Below are 25,072 nucleotides of genomic sequence, written 5' to 3'. Positions count from 1 at the left end.
TATACCTTTTAGCTGTTTAACCCACCCATTGTTAACTGTGCTGCTTAAGCAATACGCCATCTGACTCCCACTAGGCTCCTATAGATAACATCTCCCTGGAGCCTGGGTCACCATGGTAATGGGTGTGTGAGCGGTTTTTCAGGAATTAGAACCCCTAGTCCACTTGAGGCCAGTTGAGCCCACCAACTCATCAACTGGGCCCACGCAGATGTCCGATAGGTGACCTTTTGACGTCAAGAGGCTGAAAACTCCACCCTCAGATCATGCTAACACCGCCATTTTGTGAGCATGGGTCCTATGAAGAGGCATGGAGTCGGACTACCCTTGTGCAGATCATCAACTACCTCACCTCTCCTCACTTCCAATCACCTCTCTCAGCATTTCAGACCACCTTGCCCCCTATCCCATAAATATCCCTGAGTCCTTATTTTCAGGGAAGTGAATTTGAGGCTCACGCTCTCGCTTCCTCACGTGGCTGCCTTGTGAGTAGACTCTCTCTCTGCTGCAGTCTCATCTCGGTGTTTGGCTTTCTGGGCGGCGGGCAAAAATGAACCTGGTTCGGTAACACTGCCATCCTCTCTAAAGGGAGGACACTGCCTCCTCCCTGCCCCCATCAGCTACCACAATCACAGCCACAATCCTAGAACTGTGCCCTTCCCAAAATGATTGAGTGGCAACCTCCGATGTGAAAACATCGGGACATCAGCATGTGGCTTGCCTGGACTAGGAGTCACACATCTGTCTCACACTTCCCAACCTCCGGTGATTCAGTTCTAAATAATACCAGGTGTGCGACATCAAAAGTGCATGCAGTGCACATAGGGCTGCGCCACGCTAAGACTGGTTCCTTCTCAGTCTCTGTTCAACAAGGGTTCCAAACAATCGTGGCATCCAGTCACATCCAGGGTCACCGTGTTACCACAGCAACAGCAATTATTATTCTGTACTAAATGCCCACTAGCAGATGACCTGGTGTTGTGGGAATTCAATGGCCACCCCCCAAAAGACACAGAAGCACAAAGACACTACTGCCAAAGATCTCCCAGAAGGAGGAAATAAAGATAGAAGGGCGAGGGAGGGAGAGGGAAGAAGAATGGGAAAGAAGAAGAGACCTGTGAGAGCAGATGGAGCTGGTGAGGCCTGGGCCCCTGCCACACGGAGGCTTTTTATGACTCAGAGTGAACCTCATTTTCACCCCAGGCATAAAAGTCACTCAGCACCCCGAGTTCAATATATCAATACAGAAGTTATTATTATTTGCTCCATACCCAAACTGCTTATCCTACCTGACACATAGGAATAGCAAGATAAATATCAGTTTGTCCATTGCTCACCTAAGCCTCACCTATTGGCAACTCCTAAGACTTTACTCCTTCTTCTGCACCTGGTTGTGTGGGTATCTATAAATTTATGGACTCAACATGAAGAATATCATTTCCATCACTGTCTTCATCAAGGGGAGTCTTGTGTTGAGTATATATGGAGGCATTAATACAGATGTTTGGCTCCATACTAAGCAATTTTAAAGCAACCAATTGCTCAAGTTTTCAAGGCCATTGGCGCTGCCTCTTACTAATGGAGTGATCTTGGGAATCTTACCTAACTTCTCCAAATCTCATTTCTTCTGCAATAAAGGTATAATAATATTTACTTGACAGGAATGTTAAGGAGATTAACGGGGATGGGGGGAGGAAACTATGAAAAATGCCAAACACTGTCTGACAAATATTAGGTACCACCCACTTCTTTTCTTCTACAATATTCATGTCTTTGGCATAAATACATTGATTATCTAACCTGAGTAATATTATTTAAAAAGAAGAAAACTCAAGGGCTTCTAATATTTTCTGAAGTTATTATTGTTATAATCTTACTTAAATATTTACACACCTAAAACTAGGCATAAACTTTGCTTATAGCTCTTGTAGGAGAGGAAAAATCTTTCCTCTATCCATCTTGAGATATGGACTGAGACTGTGCCAAAAGACAGATTAACAAGAGAAAAGCACACAAATTTATCTAACGTAAGTTTTCCTTGGCTTCTATAAGTAAATGCTTATATATTAGGTTGAAGGAAGAGAGGTGATTGTATAAAGGTAACTCAAATATGGGGAGACTAAAAGAAGATAAAAGTTATTTTAATAAGATCTGTTCGTACAGAACTCTCTGAGTCTCAACTCCCTGTCTCTGGTGATAAGAATGTGTCTTTTCTCCTGGCATAGAGAGGACATCTTTCACTTGGGATCTTTATCTTCTGCCTTCAGGAAGAAAAGAGAAGATCAGAGCATCCTTCTATTTTTCAAGTGCTTTTAGCTCAAAATAATCCTTACATCAAAGTGGCATATTTTGGGGTGGCATATTCTGTGATCCCTCACTCTCATACAAAATATAAAACAAAAAAAGTCACAAACTAAAAATAAAACAATCAGAGGTTGGCTCCGTGGCCTAGTGGTTAAGTCCAGCATGCTCTGCTTTGGTGGCCTGAGTTTGCAGGTTTGGATCCTGGGCACAGACCTACACCATTTGTCAGCCATGCTGTGCTGGTGACCCACGTATAAAATAGATGAAGCTTGACACATATGTTAGCTCAGAGCTAATCTTCCTCAGAAAAAATAAAAATTAAAAAATTAAATAAATCAAGCTACAAAAGCAAGCAAATTTAATTTAACCTTAATTCCACAAGATTGATAATGTTGCTTTGGTGGCTCTAAATCACAATTTGCAACATGAATATGGTACTAATGGCAACAGGAGAGATTCTCTTGATTGAAACATTGCTTCAGTAGGGAGAGTGATGACTCCCCCTCAACCCTCTGCCAGTTTCCTAACTCAAACTACTGCAAAACTTCTATCAGGACAAAATTATGTACTTACTATGGAGCAAATGCATCCTTTATGTATTAAGTACATCTTCACATTTTTCTCATTGACTAGAAACAGAACTTTATTGATCTAAGATGCCTTTGATTATTAGATGCATGATTATTTTATATACCACTAAGAAAGAAAAAATATTTCTAGTTAAATTATGACACAATGCTAAGGTGCCATCGCCTGTAAGATGCATCATAACTTCAGAGATATTATAGTGCAGGAAAAAAGTCTACCTTATGATCAATGAATACAGTAGTGCTACTTAGTGCCTTGACAATATTTAACATAAACACAAAAAATTTGGCTCCCAAGTCATTGGGTGACACTTGAAAATACAGAATATATTTATAATGAATTTATTTAATGAAAACAAAACATTTATAGGGAATTTGTGGGACCCAAAAACATGTACCTGTATTCCTAGAATTCCACCACTCCTACTTTGAGAAATATTGGCTTAGGCTTCACGTCTAAACCACAGTAACATCACCTAGGCATCAGGAATGTTGTAAAAATTGATGAGATCACATCAAGGAAGCATTTTCCGGTTCTTAGAAGGGAACAAAGACTCTATTCCTCAGAGGAATTATTTTATCAGTTTATTAAATTCCACTAGGCTAACAACTACATGAAAAGGTGCTCAACATCACTTAGGGAAATGCAAATCAAAACCACAATGAGATACCACCTCACATCTGTTATAATGGGTATCATGAAAAAGAGAAGAGGTAACAAGTGTTGGCAAAGACATGGAGAAAAGGGAACTCGTGCACTGCTGGTGGGAATGCAAATTGGTGCAGCCACTGTGGAAAACAGTATGGAGTTTCCTCAAAAAATTAAGAATAGAACTACCATAAGATCCAGCTGTTCCAATTCTGAGTATTTATCTGAAGAACACAAAAACACTAATTTGAAAAGATATATGCACTCCTATGTTCATTTCAGTGTTATTCACAATAGCTCAAAAAATTTAAAAATAGAACTACCATATGATCCAGAAATTCTGCTTCTCGGTATATATACAAAGGATATGAAAACAGGATCTTGAAGAGATACCTGCACGCTCATGATTATTGCAGCGTTATTCACAATAGCCAAGATAAGGAAACAACCTAAGTGTCCATCAATGGATGAATGGATGAAGAAGATGTGGTACATATACATATAATACAATAGAATATCATTCAGCCATGAGAAATAAGGAAATCCTGCCATTTGTGACAACTCGGATAAACCTTTATGGCATTAGGCTAAGTGAAATAAATCGAACAGAGAAAGATAAATACTGTATGATATTACTTACATGTGGAATCTAAAAAAGCCGAACTCAGAGAAACAAAGAGTGGAGTGGTGGTTACCAGGGGCTGGGGGGCGAGGGGGTGGGAAATGAGGAGATATTGGTCAAAGGGTACAAACTTCCAGTTAGAAGATTAATAAGTTCTGAGGATCTCATGTACAGCATGATGAGTATAGCTAATACTGTAGTGTATACTTGAATGCTGCTAGAGAGTAGATGTTTTTTTTTCCTAAAGATTGGCACCTGAGCTAACATCTGTTTCCAATCTTCTTTTTTTTCTTTTTCTTCTTCTTCTCCCCAAAGCCCCCCAGTACATAGCTGTATATTCTAGTTGTAGGTCTTTCTGGTTGTGCTATGTGGGACACTGCCCCAGCATGGCCTGATGAGTGGTGCCATGTCCCCACCCAGGATCCGAACCAGTGAAACCCCGGGCCGCTGAAGCGGAGTACGTGAACTTAACCACTGGGCTACAGGTTCGGCTCCTACAGAGTAGATCTTAAACATTCTCACCACAAAGAAGAAATGGTAACTATGTGACAGGATGGAGGTGGTAGTTAATGCTATGGTGCTAGTAATTTTGACATATATAAATGCATCAAATCAATAGGTTGTATATCTTAAACGTACACAATGCTATATATCAATTATATCTCAATAAAACTGGGAGAAAAATCCACTAGCATATGGTAGAATGACACCTTAGAAAAAACGTAAACCAAAAATTATCCACCTGTCTTTTAGCTAATTAAAGGTGTTCACTTGTATTGATTAACTGCTACATTGCAGCACTATTTCAGCATTTTACATACATTACCTCATTTAATCACATAATATAAGGACTTTTTATTATCCACATCTTGACAACTCATCTATCATTTTAACACATCTCCCATTTTGGTCTAAATATTTTCCTGCTATGTGCTCCAAACATAGCCATATAAACCCCACCCACTCTCCCATTCTATCATCTCCCTCATTTCCAACCTAGCCTACACACATTTTTCTTTCCCAACAATTACACAAAACATCAACATATATGTTACAGATAAGAAATCACAAATGAGGAAAAAGATTAGAATATTAAATTCATGCATTATTCTGTTACTCATAATCATTCTTATTTTAGTATATAGCCTTTCAGAAGTTTTAATGCACATAAATGTTTTGTATTTCACAAAAAGGGATATACTATGGCTACAGTAATGTAACTGGCTTTCCCATTTAAGATTACATGCTGAATTTTTTTCATGTAAATAAATGAAATGTCCATCAACATCTTCAAGAGCTGCACAATGTGTCGATGTGCAGACATACCTTACTTTGCTTAGCCAAGTGCCTATTCTGAGACACTTAGGTCATTCACGATTTTTCAGTCTTCAAAACAGTGAAAAGATGCACAGCCTTGTATAAGCCAATTATTTGATTATTTCCTAAGGATCAATTCCTACAAGTGGAATTACTGAGTCGAACAGCATGCACATCTTGAAGGCTTTTGAAACGTGTGTCGAAGTGGACCTCGTCCTAGTGTAGGCTCCCACCAGCACAGTTTGAGAGTGCCCCTCCCCCCACACCCTCACCGCCCTCTGGGAGAGACATGGATCTTCTCCAGTAAGGTTACCAACAGCCCTCCTGATGGTTCCGTAAAAGTCCTGCCCCAACCAACCTTATGAAAGTAATCTGATAGAAGCACTAAAAATTATTCATTCTTCTAGTATATTTTATTATTTCAAAATAGTAACTAACGTATTCACTTACGTGGACACCAGAGTTGGCCAAGAAAGAGGATGTTTTCCTATCAAATGCCCCCAGGACCCCAAAAGAAAATTGTCCCTCACTGTATGCCCCCAGAATAGGTTTCAGCACTTCTTCCTTCAAAGGGCCTCTCACCTCCTCCCTCCCCTTACCACTCCCATGGCCAGCACTCAAATTTCATGCCTTTATCATCTGGTAACTTCCTAACTGGTGTTCCACTCTCCAGTGGTCACTCCTGTCCCCACCCCAACTCCGACCCATCCTGCACACAAATCAACCACATCGTTTTCCTTTCATCCTGTCATTTCTCTGGTCACGAAAGCCTTTGGGGTCTCCCAGGGCTGGAGAATAATATGCAGACACCTCGGTTTAGCAATCAGGGGTCCTCCACGAATGGGACTCACTCCAACTGCCAGACTGTATTTCCCACCACTCCCCTCCCCACACTTTGTGCTCCAGGCAGGCCAGCCTCCTCTCTGGAGCAGGATTCCCACCTCCATGCCTTTCTTCCCACCACTCCTCCCTCCTCCAATGCCCTTTTGCCTGTTATTCCCCAGTCCTTCAAGCCCAGCTTGCTTAAGTGTCCCCGCCTCTGTAAAACTTTCCCTGAGCCCTGTTGCCCACGGAAGTTTCTGCTGCCCCTAAGCACTAATAGGAAGCAGCTGGCCGTGATCAGAGGCTCCTGGTTTTGTTGATATCTTCCTGTTTCCATACATCTTGTTTTCCCAAACAGATCATAAACTCAAGGACATGATAAAATTCTCTTTTTTTGCCAGTTAAAAGGCACAACTTTATTGATTAAACACAAGTCTAAGAGTAACAAATGTAAACTAATACAAAAGTGTAGCATATTCATGATTAGTTTGCTGTCCATTTAGGTAGAGGAAAGAGTAAAAATATCTCAATCTAGGTAGCAAGATGGAATCAATAAATGCTTTCTTTGTACAAGCTCTAGTATTCATTTGGCGTCTTTAGAATGGTCCAGCCTAAAACCAACCATCACAATCAGCATCACTGTTGATGATCTGTCATATTCATTATTCCAAAATAGAAGCTGAAAGGATCTCTGCCATATAAGCACAGTGAAAAACAAAGAATTTACAAAATGCATTGTTCCCAAGTGCAAACTAAAAAAATAACCTCCATATTGTTTGCGACAGACCCCCAGTTAGAGTTTGGTCAATACTTTCAGGACTTTTACTTTCACCACCAGATCATTGTGATTTGCTAATGCCTTGATTTTCTTAACACACACTCCAGATTCTTTGAATAAGAAAAAAAGTGAACTTCTGCTGAATTCTTTCCTGGATGATGCAAGCCCTTCGTTTTTTATGTTGTCATTTATATTCTCAAATATGGTAAGGATATTAAGAAGAATCTCTCTGTCCCATTCTTTATTAAAGAGGGAAATCAATTCTGATGGTACTTTACAACTGACCAGCTCTCTTGTCATGGCTGGATTTTCAGTAAAGTTTATAATTAGTTTCATAATCTGAATCTTGGTGAAGTAATTCCCCAAGAATAACAAAGCAAAAAAGTCTGGAAAAGAATAGGAAAGCAAATGTTGGTAATGATTAGTGACAGTCATGTTGGTTAACAGTCTTAGTCCAGCCATCTGCACAGCTGAGTCCAGGCGACAGATCACGGTGTCATCACACACTTGACTGATATACGTCTTAATCTTGCCCTGATTTTCAGCATTCACACTCAAGTTATTAAGAGCATTGTAAGCCTTTTCCCTAATAATGGGATCTTTCGTTTTTATCATTTTTGCAATAATTGGGAGACCACCCAATTCCCGAATGGCATTTTGGTTAAATGAATATGCTGCATTGTTACCCAGAGTGACCAAGGCTACTTCTTGAATAAAAGGATCGTTTGATCTTTCCAGGATATTAAGGACCTTTTGAAGGTCAGTAGCACCCAGAATATCATCAATTTTATAGGGAAAGTTGAACTTGCCCCTGCGAACAGGCCAAGCTGTAGCTGGAGTCCTGGTGCTCTTACCTCGGGTCCTTCCCTTGGATTTCCCACTTGTCTTGCTCCCAGCCCTAGCCCCACTCCTGGTAGGGTGGCAGCCTCCACCCCGACCTCCTGGGCAGGGTAAACTCGGTGCAAGGAGCCTGGTCCCAAAGATGGTACCCAACCTGGTTCCTCTGCCCGCCCTTGCGCTTGCCTGTTCCTTCAGGGTGCTGAAAAGGGCCTTGGCCTTGGCCTCTAGACCACCTCCACTCTGGACCCCCAGATGGGCCTCCACCTTTACATCTGAACCTCTCTCAAGTTCCACGCCCACTTCAGCCTTGGCCTTTGAGTCACCCTGAACTCTAGCTCCGGCCCCTGCTCCAGCATTAGCCTTAGCTCCTTTCCCAGTCTGGACCCGAGTCTCTGCAATATCACTAGATTCCTCCTCATCGTCGTCTTCGTCGTCGTACCAGATTTTGTCACTCTCATCTCTTCCCCAGGTCAGTTTGTATACGCAGTAGCAGGCACCAGCCCCAATCACCACACCAGCGGCCACACAGCCAGCTTCTCGAGTACGGCCCATTCTCGGGTGAAGGTCAGAACCGAATGTCTGAACTCAGGCAGAGAAGACTTGCTCTGGCCCAGAGGAGTGCTCCCACGTCAGAGAGGAGAGTCTTCAGCTACAGCTGGCAGGCTCAGTTGCAGCTGCAGATACAGCAGACCTAGGAATGAAAGAAAGATTTGAGGCTTCAGTCTCCTCCTTTTGTGCCTTTGCATGCAGACAGACTGAACTACAGATGGACGATCGGAGGGGAACATAGCGGGGACTCAGAGCATGGCATCTAGATCACTGATTCCTTTCCTCTATGGGGAAGGTAATTTTGAAAACTTTCCCCATCTTCAGATGCTCCAACCTCATGTTCAACCACCCACCTGAGTATGTTAATTTAAGGTATCTAATCAGTTCCCTACCTCCCCTGCCCCTCCAGATGTCCTGGGGGCAGTGGCGTTCTCACATACACTGCCCACGTCCAGGCAGCTTCTTGCTTTTCTTTTTGCCTTTAAGTGCAATGTTGCACTGCGTCCCGCAAACCTGCATATAAAGGGATGGGGAGGGGGATGCTGAGCGCTCAGGGGACAGAGGGTCCTCACCCAGGACAGGACACATGTCCCTATCCCAAATCCCTGGATCCCTGGCCCTCGTCCTGCACTGTGTAGCCCAATATTTCCCATCTTCAGTTACCCTCCTCTCCTAACAGAGCTGCGGCTTTGAAATTCATTATCTCCCTCCCCCCGCCTCCTTTGATCGCCTCCAATCTTCCACCACATCCCCAACCCCCGAAAGTCACTTCCTCGAAGGTGACGCCATACCCCACTCCTTGTAACAAAATGGATGCTGGTGAAGAGTCTAGAAGCCTGAGAGGCATCATAAGCACAAAGGTCTCGAACTCCGCCCTTGCCTCCGCCACTCCCACCATCTCAGAGGTACCAGGACGCTCCTCCCCTGACCCGTTATATCAACTTCCACTGCTCTGGAGCAATTTCCTTCCTCCCTCATCTCGGTTTCCGCCTCCACCAAACTTAAGGACTGACAACTCTGGGACTAAGCGCTTGATGGACGTATCAACACCGAGGACACTGTACCCCAAAGAGTAATCTGGAGCAAGGTCCTCCCTACTCCCACCCCAGGACTCTGGTGACACCCTCCTCCTCCCAGCCACTTCCCTCCCTGTCGTGTACCTGCAGAGCACTTTCTTTTGCAAGCTCCAAAGTGGTATAGTGCAAGAGAAGGAGCAGGATGCGTAGGAGGTCCATAAGCCCGCTCGAGTTTGCAGTCTCCACCCCAGGGGAGCCCAAATCGTGCCACCACCCTCACTGTGACCTACTTGTTTCTGGACAATTTTCCCCTTCTTCCAGCTCCTAGGGTTGAATTGCCTTCAGGCGCAAGATCTACTGACACAGACAGGCGACACGGCAGAGACGGATGGCTGGGAGGATAGAACAGCACTTCGGAGAGTCCCGATACCAGCTTTTCTGAATCAAGGTCCTGGTTGTCAAAGGGATTTCACCTTTTAGTCTCTCTCTCTACCCCCACATCTCAGGACTCTGCTCACATCAGCCCTGTTCCTGTATGGCGTCCACCCACCACTACCCCAGCCCCCACCACAGCCCCCACCCCCGGCGGTCGGCCATTTTCCAAGCAAAAACCACACCCCCTTCGAACTACTGGAAAGGGGGGAGGCGGGGCGAGGGAGTATGGAAAAACCAGAGGAGCGAAAGGAGACCAAATGATCTCTTCGATCCCCCTCCCCGACTCATTCCGACCCCTAAGGACCACCATTTTTCGTGCAGGAGCTGTCACATCCTTTTTCCTACATAAAATAGCAGGCAGATAACTGGAGAGTCAGTAATGGGCCCAAGTTAAAGCAAGGACCTCAGCCAACGCCCCGCTTCCAGGAATGGCGGGGCAATCCCACCTTTACACTGCCCTGCAGAGATTTGGGGCAGATTCTTTATTCCTTTGCTCTGAGTGCTACAGCGCCCTACTGAGATACGTGGGGAATAACGGACAGACAGGCACACAGGCCCCAGATTCTGGATTGGTAGATGGACGAACACACAGGACCCGACTCCTAATTTCTGCCCTTCCCCCCTTCCCGCTACAAAGCCCTGGATGCCAAAGGTTTCGGGTTTCCCTTCTGGTCTGGGGTCGCCCCTGGAATCCGACCGCCAACGTCCACCATTTTTGTTCTTGGAAGGGCCGGGGATAGTGCAAGAGTGTGGAGCTTTGTCCCTCTTCTGTCTCCACCCTCCTCTGCTACCCGCACCGCAGAGATCTCCCAGGCAGCGCCCAACCACACACAGACCTGCTGGGATCCGGGCAGCTACCACCTCCTCCTTTCCTGGTCACAGGCCCGCCCGCACTCGGGGCAATAGGGAGATGGCAACCGGACCGAACGAAGACCAGGATTAGAAGGACGTCTGCACACGTCGGCTCCCGCTCACGTGAAGGCCACGTCACCCGTGAGCTCAGGACCCCAATTACCACTCCCACCAGCAGTGCGGCAGGAGCCAGCCCACTCCTTTCCTTCCCCACCGCGTCGGGTCCTGCCACTCATTTTCCTCTGCCAATCCCAGAGACCAGAAGTAGCTTCTCCTTGTGGTTAGGATATGCCTTTCTTTGGTTAACAGGGAGAGAGACTGATCTGCTCCCACGTCTACTGGTCTTTTCTTCCTATTTGAGGACTAATCTTTTTCCTTCTCCCGGTCCAACCATCTCTCCCTTTACGCTCTCACCGCCAGCCAAGAAGGTCCAGCATTTCTCTTGCACCCCTATACGAAATGGGAGGAAAGATCTCAGAAAAGGATGTAGGTAGTGGGAGTGTCTTACTTTCTTAAACTTTTCTGTCCCTTTTTTAAAAAATCAGTAATGCATTACTTTTACATTGGGAAAATAAAATGATGCTATTTTCATTTGAATGAAGAAGAATGTAAGTGGGAGAGAGAAACCCAAAAGGCCTCATTAATTTCGTTATATTTATTTATATCACAGGGAAAATGTTTCTACTGGTTATAGCCAAACAGCAGCGTTCAAGACGTACTAACCTGTTTTAAAATTGAAAACTGGACTTTTTCATATGATCTATGAATCAGTTCACAAAGAGATGACTAGTCATGTAATCTTGGCCATTTTATGCAAATGATCTATTTCTTTTTCTACTTTTAGATCAAATTACAATTTGATAAAACAAAAGCAACACAATCCTGTCTTGATTAAAGAAAGACATGTATTTGATGTTTCAAAATCTTGGCTGACTGCCCTGCAAGCCTCTTGTGATTTGATAGCTGTTCTGAACACCTGCCCCTGGATTACATTGCAGTCTACTAAGCTGGAAGCAGCTGAGTGTGTGAGGGATGCGGAGATGGTCCAATGCTCCCTGCCCTGTGTCAAGAGGGGAGGGAGGAAGGTGCTGTCCCTCTACCCCCTCCCTCTCCCGTATCCCAGAACCTCTCATCACCTGCAGTCAGGCACCTGATTCTGTTGCTCACTCCAAAAGTAGACATGGACAGGTGACCAGGGTGGGAAATGTCGCCTTTACTCAGGTGACCAACCTGGGTAAATGCCTTTGGCTTCTTTCCGCCCTCCCTCCCCCACATTCCCACAGAGGGAACTCAGGGGTGCACAGAGGGATTGCTGCTCCCACATAACACTGCAGCTGCGGGTTTCCAGGAAGCCTGGAGAAGTGATTGCTGGGGGAAGCACCCAGGTCAGCCCGCTCTGCCCTCATTCATGGTGCCCGAGTTAAGGTTGCTCCTAACACTGCTGCTACTACCACCTGGCCTGAGAGGTGCGGCCTGCTGAGCCTCTCAGCTCTGGCTTCCTTACCCAGGGCACTCAGAGAGAACCTAACCTTGCTGCAGGGCCACTACCTGCAGCCCACGCCCGCCTCGGTGCCCGCTCAAATGTATGCTCTGACCCACTGGACTCTCCCCACTGACCATAATGATTAACCTGGAGTAGGCGTGCTCAACTGGCCACCTCTGTGGTCTACCTGAAATTGTATCAAAGTTATGCACACACATAGTATGTTTATTTTAATGAGGAGAGAGGTCACAGCTCTCATCAGATTCTCACAGGCATCTATGACTTTAAAAAAATACTAAGAACTACTTGCCTGGAAAAAAAGATATATATTCCCTCAATAAAAATCTATCTCTGTCTGTCTCTCTCGCTCTCTTGTTATACATTCTCCTAATTTTTTTAAATGTGTAAACAATACAGAAATGTATAAAGTAGAATGTGAAAGTGCCCTGCAATGCCTGTTCAACCAGTAACCATTTTAACAATTTCCATCTTTCTTCATGCAAATACAAAGAGTGTCTGTATGCATATGTGACAAGTTTCAAATTGAACAACAATATACAGAATGAAACGTGTGACATTTAGTGACATAAAGTGCAATGAATCTGCCCTTTAATTTGAGAACTGACATCTTTAAAAATTGAGTCTTTCTATCCATGTCAACTTTTATGATCTTCAACAAATTTTACATTTCTTTAGGTAGGTCATACTCATTACTTGTTAAATTTATTCCTAGGTATTTTATTGTTTTGTCGCTTTTGGGAATGGCATTCCTTTTATGATTACATTTTCTACCAGGTTATTGCCTTCTAAGGAAAAATAATTAACTATGATATATTTATTTTTAGTGACCTTTCTTAATTTTTCTGATACTTTTTCACTTGATACCTTTGGTTTTTCTAGGTATGCATACATAATCATCTGCAAATAATGATTTTTTTATTTCTTCTTTTCCAATATTTATATCTCTTATTCTTTCATTTTCTGGATGTACTGCATTGACCAGCACCTCTAGGACTAGTTGAGTAATGGTGGTGGCTGAGGGCCTCCTGATCTTATTCTTGAAAGGAATGGGAACACGCTTCATATTTTACCATTTAGTAAGACATTTGCTGTTTGTTTCTAATGTGTTCTTTATCTGCATTTGTTTGATTGGCGGGGGGATGGTTAAAGGCTGCACTTTCGTAGCCCTTTATATAAGACTGAGAAAAATTCAGTTGTCCACATCATAATATTGGGAGGGGAGAAGACAGGGGGCAATTGCCACAATTGCTATGCTTATTGTGAATATGTTGGTGAGCAAAAACGCACTGACTCTGCTCTCATGGTGGAAAAAAGACCTTAATGAAATAATCACACAGACATACGAACCAGGAGAAATACTGTGAAGGAAAGGAACACTGTTAATAGAGAAAAAGAAGCGGCAGAGTCTGGGGATCAGAAAAGGCTTCCTTGGAGAGGGGAAAGGAAGTAAAGTTTTGAGCTGAGATGAAGAAAAGTAGGTCTTAACTAGGAAATGAGAGGAGTAGAAAATAAAAATGTTCAAATTCTCCACCCTTCTGATAACCACCATGATAACCCATCTACCTCAGTCCTAGGATGATTCCTGTGAAAACCAGTGCTAACTTTTCAATGGACTCTTTGCAGGTTTTGTTGTTGTTTTATATATACCAACAAAAAAATACATATGTAGATACATTATATGGGAGTGTGGGTACATATGTATCTTTTAAAAATAATTTGGGATCATAGTATGCATACTATTGTGCAAACTATTTTTTCACCTGATATATTGATATCATGTACATTGTTTTATCAAAGACAATAATATTCTCTAGTGTGGATTTACCAAAAATTTAACCAATCTATTACTGATTGATATTTAGCCTCCTTGCAATCTTTGTCTATCACAAAAATGCTACAACGGAGACCTCTGTACACATATATGTTGGCAATTGTGGCATTATTTCCTTAGGATAAATTCCTAGAAGTGAAATCACTGGGTCAAAGTGGATGTTCATTTTAAATTTTATCCGTGCTGCCAACTTTCAACTCTTAAATTTTGATATATATTAATTCCATGTTGTTCTCTAAATTAAAAAATTTAGATTTCTTTAATTACAAGTGAGATGAAGCATCTTCTCACAGGTTTGTTAACCATTTGTATTTCTCATTTTTCCACTAGGTTTTCATCCTTGCCTTATTAATATATAAAAACATTCTGTAAATTGAGGAAATGACTGCTTTGTCATAAGTGTTATATTTTCCCAGTTTATAATTTTCTTAGGATTTCTGCTATAGAGAATTTTTTAAACTTTATGATACAAAATTTATCAATTCTGTCTTAACATTTTTGGGGGTTTGTGTCCTGCTTAGGAAGGCCTGTATTTTGATAAATTTTTGGTCCATATGAAATTTGTGTGTGTGTGTGTGTGTCACTGCCTTTATTATCAGTAAGGTGCCAGCAGTTTTACACACCATTGTTTTTGTACCATTTGTATGAATGTTAACATAGTATTAAAAGCAAATAACATCTCAGTGTTATTATGAATACATTTTTTTTCCAGCTTTATTGAGCATATGGAATTATTCTTTTCTAAATAGTTAGCAAATTGTCCTAGTGCCAATTATCAAATAATCCCTCTCTAGCTCTTTGATTTAAAATGCCACCTTTATCATAAGCTAAATATCCACATACATTTGGATCTATTTCTCAGTTTTCTATTATATTCCTTTTGTCTGTTATTTTTATTTCTTTTTATGTATCAAACTGTTTTAGTTATATTATCTTCACAATATCTTTTACTATCAGGGAAGATAAGGCCTCTCTAATTACTCTTCTTTTTCATAATTTATCTGCCTCTTCACATGTGTTTATTTAGAGATAAAATGTATTATTTTGTTAAATTCCTCTCTAAATCCTGTTTTTATTTCAATTTGGATTACATCTAATTTATAAGTTAATTGAGGAATAATTGGCATCTTTACAAGAATATCTTACCACCTCACACCTGTGAGAACGGCTATTATCAAAAAGATAAGAAAGAACAAGTGCTGGTGAGGATGTGGAGAAAAGGGAACCCTTGTGCACTGTTGAGGGGAATGTAAACTTGTGAAGCCACCTTGGAAAACAGTATGGATATTCCTCCAAAAAATAAAAATAGAACTTCTATATGATGCAGCAATCTCGCTTCTGGGTACATGTCCAAAGGAAATGAAATCCGGATCTCAAAGTGATATCTGCACCCCCATGCTCATTGCAGAATTATTCACAACAGCCAAGAAGCACCAAAGTATCCATCAAAAGATGAATGGATAAAAAAATGTGATGTGATATATAGACAGAGAAAAAGATAATGGAATATTATTCAGCCATAAAAAAGAAGGAAATCTTGCCGTTTGTGACAACATGGATGGACCTTGAGGGCATTATTCTAAGTGAAGTAAGTCAGACAGAGAAAGACAAATACTGTACGACATCACTTATATGTGGAATAAAAAAAGCCAAACTCATAGAAATAGAGAGTAGAGTGGTGGTTGCCAGGGGCTGGGGGGAGGGAAAAATTAGATGTTGGTCAAAGGGTACAAACTTCCAGTTAGAAGATGAAAAAGTTCTGGGGATCCAATGTACAGCAAGCATGGTGACTATAGTTAACAGTACTGTATGGTATATTTGAAAGTTGCTAAGAGAGTAGATCTTAAATGTTCTCACCACAACAACTACAACAAAAAACTTAATTATGTAATATGATGGATGTGTTATTGTGATAATCATTTCATGATATGTATGTGTAACAAATCATCATGCTGTACACCTTAAACTTACACAGTTATATGTCAATTATATTCCAGTAAAGCTGAGAAAAAAAGAATATCTACCTATCCAAAAACCCAGTTTTTCTAATTATTTGTCTTCATTTATTTTTCTCAGCAGAATTTCTAAATTTTTAAAAAATAACTCCTAGGCCATTGCCTGGCACACTCTAGGTTATCAACAAATATTTGTTGAGGGAACAAATATGTCTTGCAGACTTTTTGTTAAGTTTATACTTAAGTAGCTTACCCTTTCCCATGGCTGTTGTAAGATGAACATTTTCTTTATCTTATATTTTCTGTTATTGTATTTATATATGAAAGCGATTGGTTTTTGTATTGATTGTATAACCAGCCTCTATATGGAGTTCCTAAAGTTTCAAATAGTTTTTAGTTGATTCTTTTAGATAACCTTGCCTCCTCTTTTCCAATATCAATGTCACACTTTTTTCTCTTGGATAATCGCATTAACCAGTACTTCCAGAACAATGTTAAATAATTGTGGAAAAACTGGCTCCGTGTCTTTTCATTTTTATTGGAATGCTTCTAGTGTTTATCCCTCAAGCATGAAGGGCTTCTTATTAGAAATTTGTATAGTTTTATCATATTAAAGAAGTATCCACCTATTCTTATGCCAATATGTTGTATCCAGAAGGCATCTGGCTTCAAGTACAATTTGATTAAGATTCTAGCTTCATTTTTTTCTACGATTCTCTCTGCAATGCCCTTCTTTACATATAAACTTCGTCCTCAAGCTGGTCACTCTGATAGAACCAAAATAGCTATAATAGTTCTAGGCTTTACATCATCATATCTTTAACAGTAAGAGTCCCAGCATAAAAAAGAATCCAACTCAGCTGGTTCAAGATATTTGAATGTAGGGGCTACTCGAAAAGGTATATGCAAGGTTAGGAGACCAAACAGGGGATTTTGACTCACCCAGAGATTAGCAATAGCAGGAAGCTGTTACCTCAGGCCTAAAAGGACATAGTACTACTGGAGCCTAGTGAGAGCTAGAGCTATGGAGGAGGGACCTTCTGGCAAGAGTTGAAGTGTTGACCCATCACTGCCAATATTTATTGACAGTCACTGCCAAGAAAACACAGCCCAAATCAGAGAGGGAGCATGGAAGAAATACCTCATTTTCTCTCTTCTGCCCTCTAAAATTCTATCAGTGCATTCTATTGGCCAAATCCAAAGGGACCCCAACCAGGAATGGAGCCTAGGGGATACAATCCATAAGGGTCAGCCTCCCAGGGCATATAAGAGGGCAGAGAAAGGCAGAAAATGGGTCAGGAGGTGGAGCAAAATAAAGAATAACCAACACAGTCCATTCTTTTTGCCACTCAGCATCCATTCTTGCCCTTTGCTCCAATGAAGAAACTCTCATCTCCGACAGGGAGGCAGGAACAAAAAGTCCCATTAGCCACTGTACTGTCATGGAGCAATGCTAATTCATACTCTCCACCCGAAACCTAATTTATAACAACCATCTCCAGCATTTTTCATATATCAGAGAAAGGAAGGAAAAAACAATAAATTATCAACAAAAATACACCTAGCTGCTACAGTTCCCCTCTGTAGCTGGTCACGAGGCCAAAAGTCAATAATCATAACTTCACTCTTCCACCACCTATTTCATATTCCCCTTAGCTTGTCAAAGTTCTGTCCCTAATGTAGTGATCCTAACCTTCAATCCTGTCTGTATTGGATTTCTGCATCATTGACCAGGACTACTGGGCAAGTGAGTACTAAGAGGTACCCCAGTGACTATCTCTTGGCTCTAAGCATACTTCTTGTTCTCATTGTATAGCAGCAACACTATTTCCTCTTAGTAACAAGATCCAATCACTCCAGCCAGTACAGTAACCCCTTTATCTGCCTGGCAGTTCAATAGCATGAAGAGACCAAAATGGCCAGGGTGCAGTTTCAGCTTTCAATTTAATGAAACCATGGCTTTATTCCCTGGTGGAAGTATTCATTCCTTGGAAAAATAGAACCTCCAACCTGCTGAGCCCGAGGTTGTGGAGACGAAAAAATATATTTCTTTATTGGGTTAATTGGTATAATAGTTAGAGGGGCCACTCCCTCTTCCACCTCTCTATTCCTAGACCTGTGTATCTTCACTATGAGTGAAATAGTACCTTATACAGGTCACTGGTTTTAAAGCAGCTATTGTATCCTTGTAGTACAGCACTCTCAATCCGGAACAGCTGACTCCATAACTAAGCCTTCAGTACATCATTTACTTTTCTATCAGGCAAACTGCTTCTGCATGATGGAGTAAGTGATAAAGACTAGTGACTCTTTGGATATGACTCCATTATTGTACTTCATCTACCATTAAATGAGCTCCTTAGTCAGAGACAATATGGTATAGGATACTCTGGTGATGATTAAGGCATTCTGGAAGTCCGTGGATGGTGGCACTGACAAAATCATTGTTAGCAAAGAAGGTAAATGTGTGTCTGGAATATATATTTATTTCCATGAGGAAAAATTTCTGTTCTCACCATGATGAAAGGCATACCATATAATAATCCTACCATGATGGGGCTGATTGGCACCCCGAGAGAAAAATGCTTTATTATATTGAACAGTTCATCATCATCTTATTTTGTTGTCAGGTTGGGCAGTCAGCAGTGTTAGTACAAGATCAGCCTTGGTGAGTGGAAGTCCATGTTGTTGAGCCCATGCATACCCTTCATAACATTGATGCTAATCTGACAACGATAGCACAGAAAAAAAAAATAGGGACCATTATCACTATTCTATTCTTTTACTACAATGCTAGACTGAATTTACTAATATTTTATTTGGGATTTTTGCATCTATATTTATAAGTTAGATTGATCTTTGGTTTACTTTTTTAGTTCTATTCTCTGTTTTGGTATAAGTCTTATAAAGCCTTATAGAATTAATTGGTTAGATTTCCACTTTTTCCTATGCTCTAAAACACTTTAAATTATATAACAATTATTGGATCCTTGATGATTGTTGTGGTAGAAAGAATAATGTTCCGTCAAACATGTCTACATATTGGAACCTGTGACTATGCTGCCCTATATGCCAAAAAGGACTTTGCAGGTGTGATTAAGTCAAGGATATTGAGATAGGGAGGTTATCCTAGATTGACTGGGTGGTCCCAATGTAATCACAAGGGTGTTTATAAGGGAAAAATAGAGGCAGAAGAGTCAAAGAAGATGTGATGACAGAATTAGAGGTCAGAGTGATATGGGATGATGGGCAAAGGAATACAGGCAGCCTCTAGAACCTAGAAAAGGCAAGAAAATGAATTCTCCACCAGAGCATCCAGAGGGAACACAGCTCTGTCAATCCGTTTTAGAGCTCTGATCTCCAGAACTGTAAAATAATAATTCAGTCTTGTTTTACACCATTGAGTTTGTGGTAATTTGTTATAGCAGCAATAAGAAACTAGTATGTTGTTGTTTTTTAAAAAAGAACAGAGAATGAAGTCTTTTATATTTACCCAGATGTTTACCATTTCTATTGCTTTTCTTTCATTTCTGAATTCCAGATTTCCCTCTGGTATCATTTCCCTTTAGCCTGAAGAGCTTCCTTTAGCATTTCTTTTAAAGCATGTCTGCTGGCAACAAATTCCTTCGTTTTCCTTCATCTGAGAGCATCTTTATTTCATCTTCATTCCTGACGGATATTTTTGCTGGATATGGAATTATGTGTTGGCAATTCTTTTCCTTCAACACTTTAAGATGTTGTTCCACTGTCTTCTAGTCTTCATTTTTTAAAAGAAAACTACGGTCTTTCAAATTGTTGTTCCTGTATTGGTAATGTGTTGTATTCCTCTGGCTACTTTCAAGGGTTTTTTTCTTCAATTTGGTTTTCAGCAATTTGATAAGATGTATCTAGGGATGGTTTTCTTTGAGTTTATCCTGCTTGAGATTCATTGAAATTCTTGAATCTGTAAATTTATGACTTTCAACAAATCTGGGAAATTTTTGACAGGTATTTCCTGAAATATTTGTTCTATTCCAGGAGAGGCACGCCAAGAAGAGCAGAAGCTGCCACCCTTTCCCAGCATCATTTCACAGAGCAGGAGTGTCACTCAGGTAAAAGCAGATCCCTAGTCCAATGGTTCAGGAGTTCTTCCCAAGAGGAAAGACAGGATATCAGGATGGAGAACTCTGCAGCTTTGCTTGAGGGAACTGACTGAATTTGGAAAAGGTAGTAGAAAATTCCATGCCTACAAGCATTGTCAAAAACAATGGAGATCTCAGTAGAGAAGAATTAAGAGGAGGCTGGTAGCACTAATACAAGAAAAATTTCAGAATAGTCACAAGCTTACCAGAGAGAACAAGGGAAAGAGACAACCAATAAGAGCCCTCCTGGGATCATATAGAATTGCAGAGGTCAGGAAGTGTGTGTGCATATGCTAGGCTGCATACACCTAGGAGAATCAGAAAAAGGCATGGAACAGGCTTGAAGGGATTCCCCAAGCCACACACAGATCCATAAACACAGGGCAAAAGCTTCACTGGCACAAGGAGCTTAAACACAAGCACTAACTGACCAAGCACAAACTCTGACCAAGCACTGATTGAACCGTAAGCTACTCTGACAGAGGGGTGAATCCCAGAAAGCCAAGGTTAAAAATAAAATCACAGAGGGGTCAGCCCTGTGGCCAAGTGGTTAAAGTTCTGCATGCTCCGCTTCAGAGGCCCAAGGTTCACAAGTTCAGATCCTGGGTGTGGATCTACTCCACTCATCGGCCATGCTGTGGAGGCATCCCACATACAAAGCAGAGGAAGATTGGCATGGATGTTAGCTCAGGGCTAATCCTCCTCAAGCAAAAAAAAAAAAAAAAGAGGAGGATTGTCAACGGATATTAGCTCAGGGCGAATCTTCCTCACCAAAAAATAAAAATAAATAAAATAAAATCACAGTCATCCTTGGCAGTGTGGAAGAATATGTGAATCCCCAAAGCTATGCCCTTTCAGGAGCAATCAGAGAAGGAACCTCCAAGCTAATTGTCCCTGGTTGAATGGAGGTGGGGCAAAATATGTAAACTCACCAAATTGTGACAGCAGCCTCCAAGCTACACATATATCCAATTGTAAAGGGTAAATATCTAATTGGCTAAGGGGGATTAAGCACAACCTTTGACCAATAAGTTATTTATGCTAACGCAGGGGTGAAACCTAGGAAGCCAGACTAAAAGATAAAAACAAGAGGAAAAGACCTGAGCTGGGACACCAGAGGTGAACACTATGGGGGGAAATAGACTTCACAGAATTAGTCCTGCCAAGTCAACAAACAAATAAACAAATGACTGAGAAAATAATAACAACAACCACTGGGAGGAGGATCAGTACCCAGGGTTGCTATAATATATTATCTAAAATATCCAGCTGTCAACAAAAAATTAAAATACATACAACAACTACACAGGTAAATATAAAAGACAGTACAAATATTTTTTGTTATAACTATTTGTTCTATCTGATTTAAAAGACAACTTCATAAAGCAATATGAATAAATCTATGTTGATGTACATACAATGTATAAAGAAATGTAATTTGTATGATAATAGCAATACAAAGGAGTGGGGAGGGAATGAGGCTATTAGGAGCAAAGATTTGAAATTAAGTTGGTTTGATCCAAACTTGATTTTTTTTTTAAGTTAGGTTGTTAATTATAATCCCCAGGGCAACCACTAAGAAAATACGTTTTAAAATACAGTAAAAGAAATGACAAGGGAATGAAAATAGTACACTAGGAAATACCTATTTAATATAAAAGAAGGCAATAATAGAGGATTTGAGGAACAAAAAAGACATAAGACATATAGAAAACAAATAGCAAAATGGCAGATATAAATCCTACCTTATCAGTGATTGCATTGAACATAAATGGATTAAACACTCCAATTTAAAGGCAGAGATTGGCAGAATGGATTTTAAAAATATGATCTAACCATATGCTCTCTACAAAAGGCATTCAGATTCAAAGACACAAGTAGGTTGAAAATAAAAATACAGAAAAAGATATACCATGCAAACAGTAACCAAAAGGGATCTGGAATGGTTATACTAATACCAAAAATATTAGGCCTTAAGATAAGCATTAGACACAAAGAAGGTCCATTTATAACAATGAAATAGTAAATCCATCAAGAAGATATAACAATTATAAACATATATGTACCTAATGATAAAGCTGAAAAATACATAAAGCAAAAACAGACAGAATTGAAGGAAAAACAAAAATTTATACAAGGAATAACAATAATATATCATTTATGTCAACTACTATGTGCCAAGTACTACTCTGTGTGCTTAATCTTTCACCACAGCAATCCTAAAAAATAGGTATTATTGCTATTCCCATTCTAAATACGGGGAAAGTGAGGTAGAGAGAGATGAAGAGATTTGTCCAAGATCACATAACTATTAAGTGACAAAACCAGGATTCGAAGCCCAGCTGTCCAGTGGCAGAGTCTACACTCTTAACTACTCATGGCTCAGCTATGAATAATATTTATGTAGACATGATATAAACACTAAATATTGATTTAATAAAATATAGTGATATAACAATATATTGGGAGAACGAGATAGTATATGGGGTGGGAATGTAAGATAAGTGACTCTTTCCATTGTAGGGAGTCATAACTGATATATAAAAACTAAAAATCAAGAAATAAAAGTATAAACAGGTCATATAGAAATATGGAGGTGATATCAGAAGAAATAGTTAAAAGATTTAAAAGTGATTGTCTCTGAGGAACAGAAATCTGGGGTGGGGAAGGATGAAGCAAAGTTCTGGTGGACTTTTTCTTGTTGCTGTTATAAGTCTATGGTACTCTGTAACTATGAAAATTACATTTTTAAAAACCAGGTTCTAAAACTGAACATAGAATAGGACTCCAATTCTGCATAAAGAATGTACAGAAAACTTGAGGACTGTTATGGACTGAATGTGTGTGTGTGTGTGTCCCAAAAATTCATATGTTGAAGCCCTTACCCCTAATGTGGCTATATTTGGAGATAGAGCCTCTAGGGAAGTAATTAAGGTTAAGTGAGGTCATAAGGGTGGGTCCCTAATCCAATAGAATTAGTGTCCTTATAAGAAGAGAGACCAGAGAGCTCACTCACTCTCTCTCCACATGCACAGACCAGAAAGACCACGTGAGGTGTGATAGCAAGAAGGCAGCTGTCTACAAGCCATGAAGAGAGCTCTCACAGAAACCAAATTTACCAGCACCTAATCTTGCACTTCCCGGCCTCCAGAACTGTGAGAAAATAAATTTCTGTTGTTTAAGCCACCCGTCTGTGGTATTTTGTTCTAGCAGCCCAAGCTGACTAATCCAAGGACATTATGCTAAGTGAAATAAGCCAGTCACAAAAGGACAAATACTGTATGAATCCACTTATATGAGGTACCTCGAATAGTCAAATTCAGAGACAGAAAATAGAATGGTGGCTGCCAGGAGCTGAAGGGAGAGGAAATGAGGAGTTGTTGTTTAATGGGTACAGAATTTCAGTTTGGGAAAATGGAAAGAGTTCTGGAGATGGATGGTCATGATGGTTATGCAATGTGAATGTACTTAATGAATTGAACACTTAAAAATGGTTAAGATAGTGACTGTTTTGTGTACTTTACCATAATTTTTTTAAAAGGGAAAAAAAAGAATGTACAGAGATATGCATTGTAATATTGATGGGAGGCTATCCCCTGAGTTTCAATTCTGCACTGCCCGCCCCCCCCCCCCCCCCGCCAATGTCAAACCTGTATCGAGCTTCCTCAGCATTCTGTCCTCAGCTTTTCAATCTGTATCCCTTCCTGGGACTACGTGACTCACTCCCTGGATTCAGTTATCACCTATAATACATATCTTTAGTCAGACCTTTCTTCTGAGCTCTGGATCCATACTTTTCAAATGAACACTGATCCTCTCCACTTGGAAGTCCCATAGGCACCTCAAGTTCAAAGAGTTCAAACCAGATTCATTCTTTTCCCCTCCCAAATATGCTTCTTCATGTTTGAAAAATAGAAGAGGAAGAGAAATGTTAATACCCTCCCTCCTTCATCCACTACTCTAGATTGTCCTCTTTGCTCTACACTATACTGCCTTAAGGGCCAATCAGTTCATGTGTTTCCCAGAAATGGGCCTTTTAGCCCAAAAGAAGGACTGCATTTTCATCTTCAAACAGTGATGTTAAATTATTCCTTATACGTGCATGACCCAGCAAAGCCACTGTATCCCAAACCTTAAAACAACCCCTGAGCCCAGAATCCGCTACAACAACAACGCTAGAATAAGAATCTGAGGACCTGGGGCCACAGTCAGATCCAGAACCGGCTATACCACTTAACTCTCCAAAACTTCTAGAAATGGTATCGTTGCTATCCAAGCTTCAGTGCTACCCTTAGAACTGAGCACAAGTGCCCCTCCTAAACCCCAAGTTTTGAAGGGTCCTGCATATCTCATACACACACACAGCACACATTAAAGAACACATGGGTGCCTGTGTCACATGGGATCTGGTGCTCATTGTTGGCACAGTGCAATTCATAACCATAAACATCTGCACTTTGACTAACACTGTTCAGGCTCGAGCAAAATGCTTCTCCACATCTGTTTCCCTGTATCCTCTAAACAAAAAGCAACTGTGTCCTAATGCCTTGAAGACTTGTGGATTGTGTCACTGCTGACATAAGAGAAAGACATTATTTCAGAGTGCAGGGAAGATTCGAGCAGTAGAAACACTTAGGGAAAAAATAAGCTAACTTGCCAAAGCCTTTTCTCAGATACATTAATCTAACAGGGTTTTTCTCAACAAACTATCATTTCCCAGTAGTGTCCATTTTCTTGCTTGTCTTTATTTTCCAGTTTTTAGTTTCAGAGGTAATAGAAAATTAGTGCAGTATTTACAACAGCTGCATATGGAGGGTAAAGAACATTTCACAATATTAAGCAACTCATATTACTCCTGATTTTAGGATGGATGGATAGGTAGATAGAGAGAGA

The 25,072-nt window shown here is 40.8% G+C and overlaps 1 protein-coding gene across 5 annotated transcripts in view; it reads right to left on the bottom strand.

The window, feature by feature from the left end:
- Positions 1 to 6,682: 6,682 nt before the first annotated feature.
- Positions 6,683 to 25,072, bottom strand: part of ARMCX1 (armadillo repeat containing X-linked 1) — a 37,228-nt gene continuing 18,838 nt past the window's right edge. The window contains exons 1-4 of one of the 5 annotated variants that reach the window (XM_044763445.2): positions 10,753 to 10,911; positions 9,772 to 9,932; positions 8,858 to 8,978; positions 6,683 to 8,607 (exon numbers count right to left, since the gene is read on the bottom strand). In XM_044763445.2, the coding sequence (XP_044619380.1) occupies positions 7,092 to 8,468 (1,377 nt within the window). In that variant the 5' untranslated portion in view covers positions 8,469 to 8,607; positions 8,858 to 8,978; positions 9,772 to 9,932; positions 10,753 to 10,911 and the 3' untranslated portion in view covers positions 6,683 to 7,091. Of the gene's footprint in view, positions 8,608 to 8,857; positions 8,979 to 9,771; positions 9,933 to 10,752; positions 10,960 to 25,072 lie in introns of those variants that run through there. The other 4 variants (XM_070502264.1, XM_044763444.2, XM_014828574.3 and 1 more) reach the window with 4 other exon arrangements.

This window comes from Equus asinus, chromosome X (genome assembly GCF_041296235.1).
Source record: "Equus asinus isolate D_3611 breed Donkey chromosome X, EquAss-T2T_v2, whole genome shotgun sequence".
NCBI classification, from domain to species: Eukaryota; Metazoa; Chordata; class Mammalia; order Perissodactyla; family Equidae; genus Equus; species Equus asinus.
Note: the sequence above shows the minus strand (reverse complement) of the source record. Positions and strands in the feature narration are given on the sequence as shown.